We start from the raw sequence: 12646 nt of genomic DNA, 5'->3' as shown, positions 1-12646 counted from the left end.
AAGTGTTTAAGCAGCATACATTAATCTCTTCAGAGTAGCAATTGTTTACAAGCATCGACCCATTTTTGAATTCAGCACTTTACATGCAAATACACCTGCAGCTCTGGCTTTTTTCTCATCAAACTAAACTGCGTGGTCATGTTTGTTTTGACCGCCGTCAGTCGTATCAGCTCCAAGCTTCTTAAAAGGATTTGTGAGATTGCATTGCAGGATTTCACCAATCCAACTGCCTCAAGAGCTTATCTTGAAGCATCATAAACCTCTTCCATTGAAACCCGTGAGTGAGTGAGCGAGTGAGCGGTTTACGATGGAGTTCCGTGTGACATAACGCAAATTAGTATGCATTTTTGTAACAAAACAAAAAAGCTATTATGAATAACACATGTCCATTCTTGGGATTATCTTAATTACAGCAAATATTTGTATGAAAAACCATTCTAGGCCATAAATAAATAGACCATAAATATAAAACAATCAAATGAAAAACTAAGTATGGCGGTAATTTAGTAAACTAGTTCACTGTGCTCTGTTCGTAATCTTGAAACGTAGTATGTCGGTACTGAGGACCACCTATTTCTACAACCCCAATTCCAATGAAGTTGGGACGTTGTGTTAAACATAAATAAAAACAGAATACAACGATTTGCAAATCATGTTCAACCTATATTTAATTGAATACACTACAAAGACAAGCTATTTAATGTTCAAACTGATAAACCTGATTGTTTTTAGCAAATAATCATTAACTTTTAATTTTATGGCTGCAACACGTTCCAAAAACGTTCCAAAAAAGCTTGGACAGGTGGCAAAAAAGACTGAGAAAGTTGAGGAATGCTCATCAAACACCTGTTTGGAACAGGTGAACAGGCTGGGAACAGGTGGGTGTCATTATTGGGTATAAAAGGAGTCATTCACAAGCAAAGATGGGGTGAGTTTCACCTCTTTGTAAACAAGTGCGTGAGAAAATAGTCGAACAGTTTAAGGACTATATTCCTCAACGTACAATTGCAAAAAATTTTAAGGATTTCATCTAGCATGGTCCATAATATCATCAAAAGATTCAGAGAATCTGGAGAAATAGCTGCATGTAAGCGGCAAGGCCAAAAACCAACATTGAATGCCTGTGACCTTCGATCCCTCAGGCGTCACTGCATCAAAAAACCCCATCAATGTGTAAAAGATATCACCACTTGGGCTCAGGAACACTTCAGAAAACCAATGTCAGTATATACAGTTCAGTGCTACATCCGTAAGTGCAACTTGAAACTCTACTATGCAAAGCAAAATCCATTTATCAACAACATCCAGAAACACCGACGGCTTCTCTGGGCCCGAGCTCATCTAAGATGGACTGATGCAAAGTGGAAAAGTGTTCTGTGGTCCGACGAGTCCACATTTCAAATTGTTTTGGGAAATTGTGGACGTCGTGTCCTCCAGGCCAAAGAGGAAAAGAACCATCTGGACTGTTGTAGATGCAAAGTTCAAAAGCCAGCATCTGTGATGGTATGGGGCTGTGTTAGTGCCAATGGCATGGGTAACTTACACATCTGTGAAGGCACCATTAATGCTGAAAGGTACATACAGGTTTTGGAGAAACATATGCTCCCATCCAAGCAACGTCTTTTTCATGGACGGCCCTGCTTATTTCAGCAAGACAATGCCAAACTACATTCTGCACGTGTTACAACAGCGTGGCTTTGTAGTAAAAGAGTGCGGGTACGAGACTGGCCTGCCTGCAGTCCAAACCTGTCTCCCATTGAAAATGTGTGGCGCATTATGAAAATAAAATAAAATACGATAAAGGAGACCCCGGACTGTTGAACAGCTGAAGCTGTACATCAAGCAAGAATGGGAAAGAATTCCACCTACAATGCTTCAACAATTAGTGTCGTCAGTTCCCAAACGTTTATTGAATGTTCTTAAAAAAAAAGGTTTATCTAACACAGTGGTAAACATGACCCTGTCCAAGCTTTTTATTCAATTAAATATAGGTTGAACATGATTTGCAAATCATTGTATTCTGTTTTTATTTATGTTTAATACAACATCCCAACTTCATTGGAATTGGGGTTGTACTATACTCCAACTATAACGACTCCAACAAAAGACTCCTTTTTTAAACTGCAAGAACATGCAATAAGGTGAGACTTAAAGACAAACACATAGTCATAGTGCAATATAAAATTGGCCTATCTTTGGGCTAAAAGAGGACACCTGGTCAGCCTAAGAACTGTAACACATTGTTAGAATTTTACGTTGATTACTCTCTTTCCGCGGCACGGTGAGCGACTGGTTAGGGCGTCTGCCTCCCAGTTCTGAGGACCGGGGTTCAATCCCCGGCCCCACCTGTGTTCTCCCCGTGCCTGCGTGGGTTTTCTCCGGGCACTGCGGTTTCCTCCAACATCCCAAAAACATGCGTGGTAGGTTGATTGAAGACTCTAAATTGCCCGTAGGTGTGAATGTGAGGGCGAATGGTCGTTTGTTTATATGTGCCCTGCAATTGGCTGGCAACCAGTTCAGGGTGTACCCCGCCTCCTGCCCGAAGTTAGCTGGGATAGGCTCCAGCACGCCAGCGACCCTTGTGAGGATAAGCAGCTCAGAAAATGGATGGATGGATACTCTCCTTCCTTTAATAATTCTCACGATAAAACTCATGAAGCCTGTCTCTGTGTGATGGCGCTGATGCCATTATGTGTCACTCATCTCATACTCGAACTCACAGCAGTCGTGCAGGTTTTACTGCAAACAAAATGAGCTTCAAATGACTTGAGTCATTAGCTGTTCCGGAGCACTTGTCTTTTCAAACTAGAGACTGCACTACTTCAGATCGTTTTAAGTCGGTGCTAAGGTGATGAAGGTCAAGTTGATGATAATGTAAAGTAATTGATAATGTTTTTCAGTTACAGCAGCTACTGTATGAAAAGAGGACGAGTTGGTCGATCATCTACATTTTTATTTAGATAAATAGCGCTTAGTGTCAGCCATAACCATGCTAATAAAACGTAAGTATATCATCAACAAGCTACATTACATAATGACATTTTAAATAACATACTGTTCACTTTGTTAGGTATAGCATACAGCTATTTACCTTACTGCCACCTGTGTAAAGCAACAAGTGTTGTGGTGATGTTGCATGCGGTATTAAAAAATAATAATAAAACACATTTTAAAAAAGTCCTCATTAGCACTAACTAGTCATCACAAATTTGGTCGTTTGGAAGTGCAAATGTTAAAAAGACGTGATTAGTAACTTCAACCTCTAAAAGTCCTTGCAAATAGTCAGTTCAACCCCTATTTCAAAATCCAGTAGCCACTGTTCTCAATTTTTTTCAAGTGCTGGATAATTTTGATCTTTTTGTACTTAACCTGAATGATGGCTTTTCTCTACGGAGCATGAAATGACACTCCAAGGTTCAGATTGCCTAAAATCACCTGGGAAAGACTAACTCACCCATGACCCGAATGAGGACAAGTCAAAAAGAAAATGGATGGATAGATAGGATCCATCCATACTACATCTGGAGGTCATGTGATGGCATTTCCTTTCGTGTAAATTTACTGCAGGTACCATTCATGACTCATATCGCCATATGCCTTATTAAAGGTCCCGTATTTTATCTTTTTAGACCTCCATAGAGTGACTCTCTAACATCGACTTAGTATAAAAGTGTAAATTTCATTTTAAAAACACCTTGGTTTTGTCATAGAAGTGTCTAGAAAAGGCCCCTCTGACAGCTACTTCTGTTTGACCCAATTTTGTATCCGCTTTCTCTATATTTGGTTAAGACAGCCCCCTTTCCAGCGCGTGTCGAACACGCGCTGGTGAGAGCACCGTGACTCGGGAGCGGTAACGTAGATAAGGTCGAGAAATTCGAATGAACTGATTTCAGCCCGCTTGGCAGAAAAACGTCTGGAACTTAGGAATGCGTGGACGACTTTAATTCATATTTCACATGTTTACTGAGGCACCACAGAGACAATATTATATACCAAATACTAGAAAAAGTTGGTTCAGCAAAATATGTCCCTTTTAAAGCAGACTCCCTGCAAAAAATATACTGATTAAGAAAAGTAAATCATTCTAGAACAAATGGACTATTTTCAGTACTAGTGCAACTACAGCGACAAAAGAAAGATCTAATAAAATTAAAAATGTTTTTAAATGTTACATGATTGGATAATTTTTGTAAAATAGTGAAAATGAACCGTACAGAACAGTTCCGTTCATCTTAGCGCAGTACAATAACGAATGGGTTAACTGATCATTGACAATTGTGGGGAACTGATCGTTTCGTGTGTCTTTTAAAGCAAAATGAAGTGGACTAATTGGCTGCAGTCAGCAAGGGCTCTCTGCTGATTCTGTCTCAACTAGTTTGCAGTCTAAAGTAAAACAGCACAATGTCATGCGGGAAATTAGCTTCATCCACAAAGACCTACGCTAATGCAAAAGTCCTCCAGGCCGCATTCATTCTGCGCTTTACAATCCGGACATTCAAAGAGAGATTATCCTATTGAAATTAATTGAAATAATATCTGAAAATAATTATAATTATTTGATTGATTTTGAACATAATTGATCAAGGAAAAAGTTGTATGGTACAGATTGGCATTATACAGAGTACCTTTAACAACTTCCGATAGAAAACAGAATCTTTTTCAGAGAGTACTGAACAAATGTATTTTTTGCAATTAAGAAAAAAAAGCACAGGCTTTTGTTGGATGTCACATTATCATCTCATTGCTTGAGGAAGTCTTTTGTTGGCGAAAAAAGGATGTCAGGATACAATAGCAGGTTCAGTGCGTATGACCTTCATTTGAACAGCCGTGTACACTATGACTCATAAAGTCTCCGCAGATGGGCTTTGAGAGAGATGCATGTAAATGACATTCAACACTGTCATCGTCTGGACACCCAGAAGGACATAAGAGCAGTCAGGGTTGAGCCGTTTCCTGTGTCCTGTTTCTGTTAATAAGGTGTCATAAATACAGGCGCCACTTACACTTTACATCAGAATATACAGTATATATTTAAGCCCTTTGGAAATCACTTTGAAAGTTGATTGTACTGTCAGCACAAACGGTTCAAATGGTTCATTGTATTTGAAGATAAAATATGAAATAGTCGATTTCCTATTGTAATATCTTTTAAATTGTTTTGAGTTCACATCATGTATAATTTCCAGGGCATTTCTAAAACAAATCACAGCCAGCGATTATTTTTTCATTATAGTGTCATATGCATACAAACTAAAGCGTGGCAATTGGCACTAGTTGCTGAACAGGAATAAGGTGAACCGCAAAACTATGAAGGCAAGGTGCCCCCCAAACTTCTTGGGGCACTTATCAGCGTGCAGACCCCTCACTGTACCTCGCCTAGTGAATGAGCATAAGATCTCGGATGTAAGTTATTCTGGCCCGTGTATGTGTATACAGTCGCATGTTCAATGAGTAACAGTGTACATTGCATCTAGGCCCAATGCTTTTTATAGCTTAGAATTAACTTTTTAAATGTATGACTTAAAACGCATGTCATCAAAATTAGTTTTGGGTAATTATCCTGATGGATGTTAAAGCCGCAAAATAATAGGTAATTCCTTTCAGAGAATAGCACATTGACTATTGATTTTGGAAGCTAGTGTGGTTGTTCGCTTTGCAGTCAATAATAACCACTCAGTGCCTCATTTATAACCGCGCTGTGATTGAGTAGCGACCAGTACATGGTGTAGTGCCTTTTTCTCAGCCTTTTTAGACTGATCTCAAAGAATCCAAAAAGAATGTGATTTGATGACTTACGGACAATCAAAGTCCTGCTGTGCAGAGTGTTTCTGTATTTCTCAGTGTATTTTGAAGGGCATCTTTCTAATGCTTGCTATTTTTTGATGATTACAACAACAGGACATACGATGAACTCTGCAGAGAACAGTGCCAAAAGTCATGCAAATTGCAATCAATGTTGCTTTCAGTTCTATTAGCTTTAGTCCATTCACACTCACATTCACGGCTAAGGGCAATTTAAGAGTCTTCAATCAACCGAAGAAGCATTTTTTGGAATGTGGGAGGAACCCGTAGTACCCGGAGAGAACTCACGCATGGAAAGAAAATGCAAACTCCACACAGGAATGTCGGATTCAAACATCCAACTTTGAGGCGGATGTGCCGCTCTAAGCTGCAAGGCTCTATTTTCGTGACTGGCGTAAAACCGACGCGGCACGTGGCATAACTTTGCGCAGAGGCAATTCAGATCCGGTGTTGGTTATTTCGCAGACAAGCGCAGCCCGGCAGATCAAAAATAGGAGGGCTGCGTTGCTGTGGGAGTGATCACAGCCGATTTCAATCATGTCCTGTCATTCTCTTTAAATGTGCCCCGCACTGAGAGTCTTTGATATGAAGCAGCGCAGACAACCAAATTTTTCTCAAAAAGAAACAGATTTGCTCGAGTCCGGGAGATCAAAGCGCGTAAAGTACATTTCTACGGAACTGCAAGTAGGCTTCCACATGTGGATGATATATCTGCGCAGTGAGTCATTAGAGTGCCCCCCATAGCTGTGCCCAGTGGGATGATTAAAAAAAAATAATGATGATGATAATAATGCGTTCAATGAATTGATTACTACAATAATGCCGAGGGTTTGATGCTCGCTGTTTACACATTTATGAATGGAATACACCTGACATCAACTACACATGACTGTGGAGTGGAGCTCGCCTATCTGTCTGCCTGTGCCCCAATCAAATTCACCAGAATCGCATTAGACCAGCTGCGGCAGGACTTAGACTTGATCTGAGCAGGCATAAGTTAAGAACGACTTTCAGCCACCAAACTGTCACGTTGTCCACCCATTTGGACACCGCCATAGATGCGCCATCAACGAAAATAGAGTCCTTAGTCTTTAAATGACTGCGGCAGCCTAGGTGATGTTGTTGTTACTACTTGTACATGACACATTATATTCCATTAACTTGAGAAGTTATATTTGTATACCCAGGCAAAGGAATTAAGGCAGAGTCACGCTGCCTTTTGTTGTAGGTCTTCACACATTGAAGAAGTCTTGGCATTTGAGTATCTCTGGCTCATATCGATTGATGAGGTCAGCCAGACGTACCTTTGACCGAAGTTGTTCTCCTTCCTTCGGCAGTGCAGGGTGACGACTCTGTGACCTTCACTTCTGACATCCTGACTCACCGTCCACGGTACCGGGTTACTGGCTCTGGCCCCCAGGAATGCCACTCCATCTTTCAGCTTCACCCTGGAAAACAAACCAGTACACTAGGTTAAAAACAAATCAAGCGAATTATAAGAAACAATTACAATAAGAGTTTGTGAGGCATTCTGTGACAGTCTCAGAAGCCTCTTCCACACAGGCCATCTAGATTTGCTTTTTTCCTCGCTCCTGGTCCTGTGTGTTAGGTAGGCTACTGATGCGGGATCGGGAGTTGTGGTCAACTCGCATATTTGCCGCCTTCTGACATAGTATCAGAGGCAGTATGACGCTAGTGTATCAGGGGATAGTGACAAACCAAAACCAGAGAGTGACATTTGACACCAGAAACTCACTGCTACCGACCCTTTGTGTTGAAAGCATTTGTTGCTGTCCCAGATGCATCCAAAGTTATCTGAACGAAGCTACTAGATATTCACTTACGGAAAGGCACAAAACTCACTGCACACACACAAACTCCTCCTCCTCTATGAAAAGAAGACGTGAAGTCATCAGTTACACACATATTAGATCGCAGAAAACATTAATTCATGCAAAAAGTAGCAAACGGCAGCCAAACATTCTTACTATTCTTGGACCGCATCCATTTTTGGAGAACATGAGAAATCTTTTATGAGGGCTTGATTCAGACTAAGGTTATTCAATTGGCAAATTGAAGGAGGGAGACAACAAAACATCCATGTTTACAACTTAAAATGATCATCATTTACCTCTGTTTTGAACTTTGTGTTTGACAATGGAAGTTAACAGATGACACTTCAATAAGAATGCCAGACCAGTAAGTAAATTACACAATTTCGATATCATCTCTGGTACCTTGACTAACGAGTTTGATTACTTCCATGACCATGGCTGTAATTGAAAACACTCCATTAATTCCACTAATCTGTTACATCCACACATAAAGCACCAACGAAAAATGTTTTACGTTTTTAAATAAGAAAATAGCACACACCGGTCAAAAAAACCCTGTAATAATGAATTAGAATGTCAAGACGTTTGTGCACCATGATGAATTCATGTCTCTTTCTTGTGTGTGCCCCTTTGCCACCAGGGGGCAGTATAATACAGACATACAGATATACATGAAGGAGACAGTCACAACTGCTCAGTAAGCTGCAATAATACACCTTTTAGTGTTGTATTGTCCATCTACATGTGTTGCCTCACGGTTTGTGTTAAAATATCTGCTTATAACACTGTGACATGAATGCCATTTGTTAGCCCGTCTATGGTGTTTTGTATTGTGGGTTAGCATTAAGCTAGAGGACGTTCCTAAGGCAAAGTTGTGTTGTTTTAAATACACAACATTATCTTTGTGTTTTGTTTAGTTTGACAGTAAACTTCAACTGGGACACGAAATAAACAGCTTGAAGCAAGCGCTTGGCCTTGTTGTTGTGTTTTTGGAAGAATTGTTTACTGTATGCCGAAGTGCTGCTTGTTGTGAAGTTCGCGCTGCCACCATCTAGTGTTCGTATCTAATTTGTGTTGCATCTCAACATTACATTTTGGAAACTGCTTCCAAATGTTTGCCAACTTAATGAGTATGGATTTCCATCATGTCAGTTTCCAAATGGGCACATTTAGCTGCTATGAAAAGGGCAGTCTATCTTCGGTGGTCAAAAAGATGGAACAGACAGATGAGGCAGATGCGAAGAAAAACAACTGGAACAACAACAGTGAGGATTATGACACGCCTTTTCGTCAAAAAAGAATGTTGGGTCTTTTCGTCTTTTCCCCCACTACTTTTAAATAATTTGAGTCTGCCCTTATTCGGGGGCTGCAAAAGACACAGAAGTAAAAGGAGAAGCTCAACATTAATGGAAAGTAATGATATAACCACCGCCATCTCATCCTCTGTGTTCAACTTGGTGTCTTTGATGGTATCCAGGCGACAGATGTGACAATAACTCGTGTCGCTCACTGCTCCTGACGGATAAGATGAAGCTTGTTGGCGTGGAGGAGAGGGAGAGCACTGATTGCCGCCTGGCCTCCTTTTTTCAAAGCCCACCTTTTCCACAGCAAAGTAATCACTGACTCACATACTTAGCTTTGGTGAAGGACTACAAGGGGGCTGATCATCTAAAGAGCTGAAGTCTTGTTTTAACTAACCCTAGAGTCAGAACTGTTTTGACTTCTTACACAAGTCAGATGCATTGATGTTTTGAAATGTTTATGGTATTTTAAGAAACACATTTTAAAAACCAACCCTTCAAATGCATGCAGTTCTGCTCCCTAGTACCAAAAGATCTTAAAAAATAAAGGCACTGTGAAAATTCTCCCAAAAAGTCCTAGTGTCATTATAACTTCAATCTTTGCAAAAGCTGCATTTACACTGCACATGGTAACACCCAATTCTGATTTAGTGCCTATAACTACATAGAGATGTAAACTGGAGGAGAAATGAAACTGAGCTTATCATACAAGCCATGGTTCTGCAAAACACTGCCTGTCATGTCATGTAGCAGCCAAAGCGGGGGAAGCCCAGACTTCCCTCTCCCCAGCCACTTCTTCCAGCTCTTCCAAGGCCAGGCGGGAGACAGTCTTTCCAGCGTGTCCTGTGTCATCCCCAGGGCCTCCTCCCGGTGGGACGTGCCCGGAACACCTCACAAGGGAAGCGTCCAGGGGGCATCTTAACCAGATGCCCAAGCCACCTCATCTGGCTCCTCTTGATGAGGAGGAGCAGCGGCTCGACTCTGTCTGAACCCCTCCCGGATGACTGAGCTTCTCAACCTGGGAGAGCTCAGACACCCCGGAGAGAAAACTCATTCCAGCCGCTTGCATCCGTGATCTTATTCTTTTAGTCATGACCCGCAGCTTGTGACCATAGGTAACGGTGGGAACGTAGATCGACCATTAAATCGAGAGCTTTGCCTTTCGGCTCAGGTCCTTCTTCACCACGACAGACCATACCAGAGTCTGCATCACTGCAGACGGTGCACCGATCAGCCTGTCGATCCCCCGCTCCATTCTTCCCTCACCCCTGAACGAGACCACCAGACAAGTGAACTTCCCCACTTAGGTCAGGCTCTCTACCGCGACCTGGAGAGGGGACTACGCCTTTTTCCAACCGATGCCCATGTCCTCAGATTTGGAGGTGCTGATTCTCATCCTAACAATCCAATCAATTCCACACAAATTACTAACAATCATTTAATTGATAATTAATTATTAACACCATTTGCACTGAATGGCGTGCGTGTATTTGTAGCAGGTAACAAGTGTCAAGCAGAGTGAGCAAGTGATGTGCGACAGGCTGCCTCGTTGTGCATCTGTGAAGTGATAGAGAAAGATACCGGTCGACTAGCAGAGGAAAAACATGCATCAAAAATGCATATCCTTGTCACTGTCATCTACAGGCGAAAACAACATCGCTCCATCGTGACACATCAGGCCAAGGATGGGCAGCCAATGAGAATGAGCTCTAAATGATCAAACGGCACCTCGTAATAAGATTGCTCTCTCTAATATGATTATTGCTGAGCGAGGGTGCAGGCAGAGCCAATAAAGGGATGAAATTTGAAGGGAGGTCCTCTTTTCACATGCATCAGCACAAGGGGTTGCATGATTAATTCCATGAAAACGTCCACGTGTGAGTATGAGTATTTACACACGAGGAGCGCTCGTCAGTAGCGACAGTGCCCTCGATAATGACACACTTGGATGGCAGCTGCCCAAATAATAAGTCAACAAGTCACCTTGCTCCCAGTCATGGTTCTCACAAGCTGAATGAAAGACCGGTGCACATTAATATTAATGTACTGTATACAAGGGGAAATGAAATGGAATATCAACAATTATTTATGAAGTCAAAGACTGACCAAGGGTCTTGGAAATACAAACATTTACACATTATTATTATTACGTGCGTGCGTGTGTGTGTGTGTGTGTGTGTGTGTATGTGTGTGTGTGCTTTATCAGTATCAGTAAGCAACTCTAGGATTAAGACCTTTGCTCTGATTGTTGTTGTACTTTTTGTGTTTAAAGATGGCAATACAAAAGGTCAAAGAAACACCAACAAACTGCAGTATTGGACTTATTGGAACTCAGGGTTATTGTAATCCTAACATTTCTGTGATCTTCCAATTTGAAGTAATGTAATGAACAATATGTAAAAGCAACCCACCTTGAATTAATAGCCTCCAGTAAAAAGGCAAAATGTCACGCTGATTGTCATTTTTAATAATGTGTTCCTTGACTAAAACTTCCTATAACAATACATTAGCGTGTGGTTGAAAGACCCACTTAACCAACTTAACTTACAGTTTAGTTTGTGCTTGAACACCATCCATCCATTTTCTGAGCCGCTTCTCCTCACTAGGGTCACGGGCGTGCTGGAGCCTATCCCAGCTGTCATCGGGCAGGAGGCGGGGTACACCCTGAACTGGTTGCCAGCCAATAGCAGGGCACATAGAAACAAACAACCATTCGCACTCACAGTCGCACCTACGGGCAATTTAGAGTCTCCAATTTATGCATGTTTTTGGGATGTGGGAGGAAACCGGAGTGCCCGGAGAAAACCCACGCAGGCACGGGGAGAACATGCAAAATCCACACAGGCGTGGCCGGGGATTGAACCCCGGTCCTCAGAACTGTGAGGCAGACACTCAGTCGTCCACCGTGCCGCCTATATATATATATATATATATATATATATATATATATATATATATTATATTTTATTATATATATATTTTTTTTTTTTTATATATATATATATTTTTTTTTTTTTTCAGGATTGAAAATATTCAGGATTGTTTTTACACATGGATTCATTAATTTAAATGTTTCTGTCTTGTGTTCAAGCACGGGGAGGAGTTAGCTCAGGTGGTTGGGGCGCTCGCTCGGTGTGATTGTAAGTGCGAATGGTTGTTTGTTTGTATGTGTCCTGTGATTGGCTGGCAACCAGTTCAGGGTGTACCCCGCCTCCTGTCCGATGATAGCTGGGATTGGCTCCAGCACTCCCGCGACCCTTGTGAGGAGAAGCGGCTCAGAAACTGGATGGAAAGATGGATGGATATATATATATATATATATATATATATATATATATATATATATATATATATATATATATATATATATATATATATATATATATATATTAATATATATATATATTAAAATATTTAAATACAGTCAATTGATTGGTTATTTTCTCCCCCACAGTGAAGAAAGGATATTTTGCCTGATGACCTCTCCTGGTCATAGCGGCTCGTAAACCTCACATGAAAAAACATGTAGAAACTAATACTTCTTATGATTACTTACAATAGGATTATAAAGGGGCGCAAACATTTTCGCAAAGGATTTTGTTTTGCACTGAATTTATATTGATATTGGGAGTTTATGAGAATTACCTGGAATTGGAACAAACTATCCTATAAAAACACTGACGAACATTTTGCTTTACTATAATAACA

The 12646-nt window shown here is 40.9% G+C and overlaps 1 protein-coding gene across 1 annotated transcript in view; it reads right to left on the bottom strand.

The window, feature by feature from the left end:
• si:dkey-112m2.1 (transmembrane protein 132C) overlaps positions 1 to 12646 on the bottom strand; it is a 150090-nt gene that overhangs the window by 49381 nt on the left and 88063 nt on the right. The window contains exon 4 of the mRNA XM_061698408.1: positions 7107 to 7250. Coding sequence (XP_061554392.1) covers positions 7107 to 7250 — 144 coding nt within the window. The remainder of the gene's footprint in view (positions 1 to 7106; positions 7251 to 12646) is intronic.

This window comes from Phycodurus eques, chromosome 15 (assembly GCF_024500275.1).
Source record: "Phycodurus eques isolate BA_2022a chromosome 15, UOR_Pequ_1.1, whole genome shotgun sequence".
NCBI lineage: Eukaryota > Metazoa > Chordata > Actinopteri > Syngnathiformes > Syngnathidae > Phycodurus > Phycodurus eques.
The sequence above is the reverse complement of the archived record's forward strand: the minus strand, read 5'-3'. Positions and strand labels throughout refer to the sequence as shown.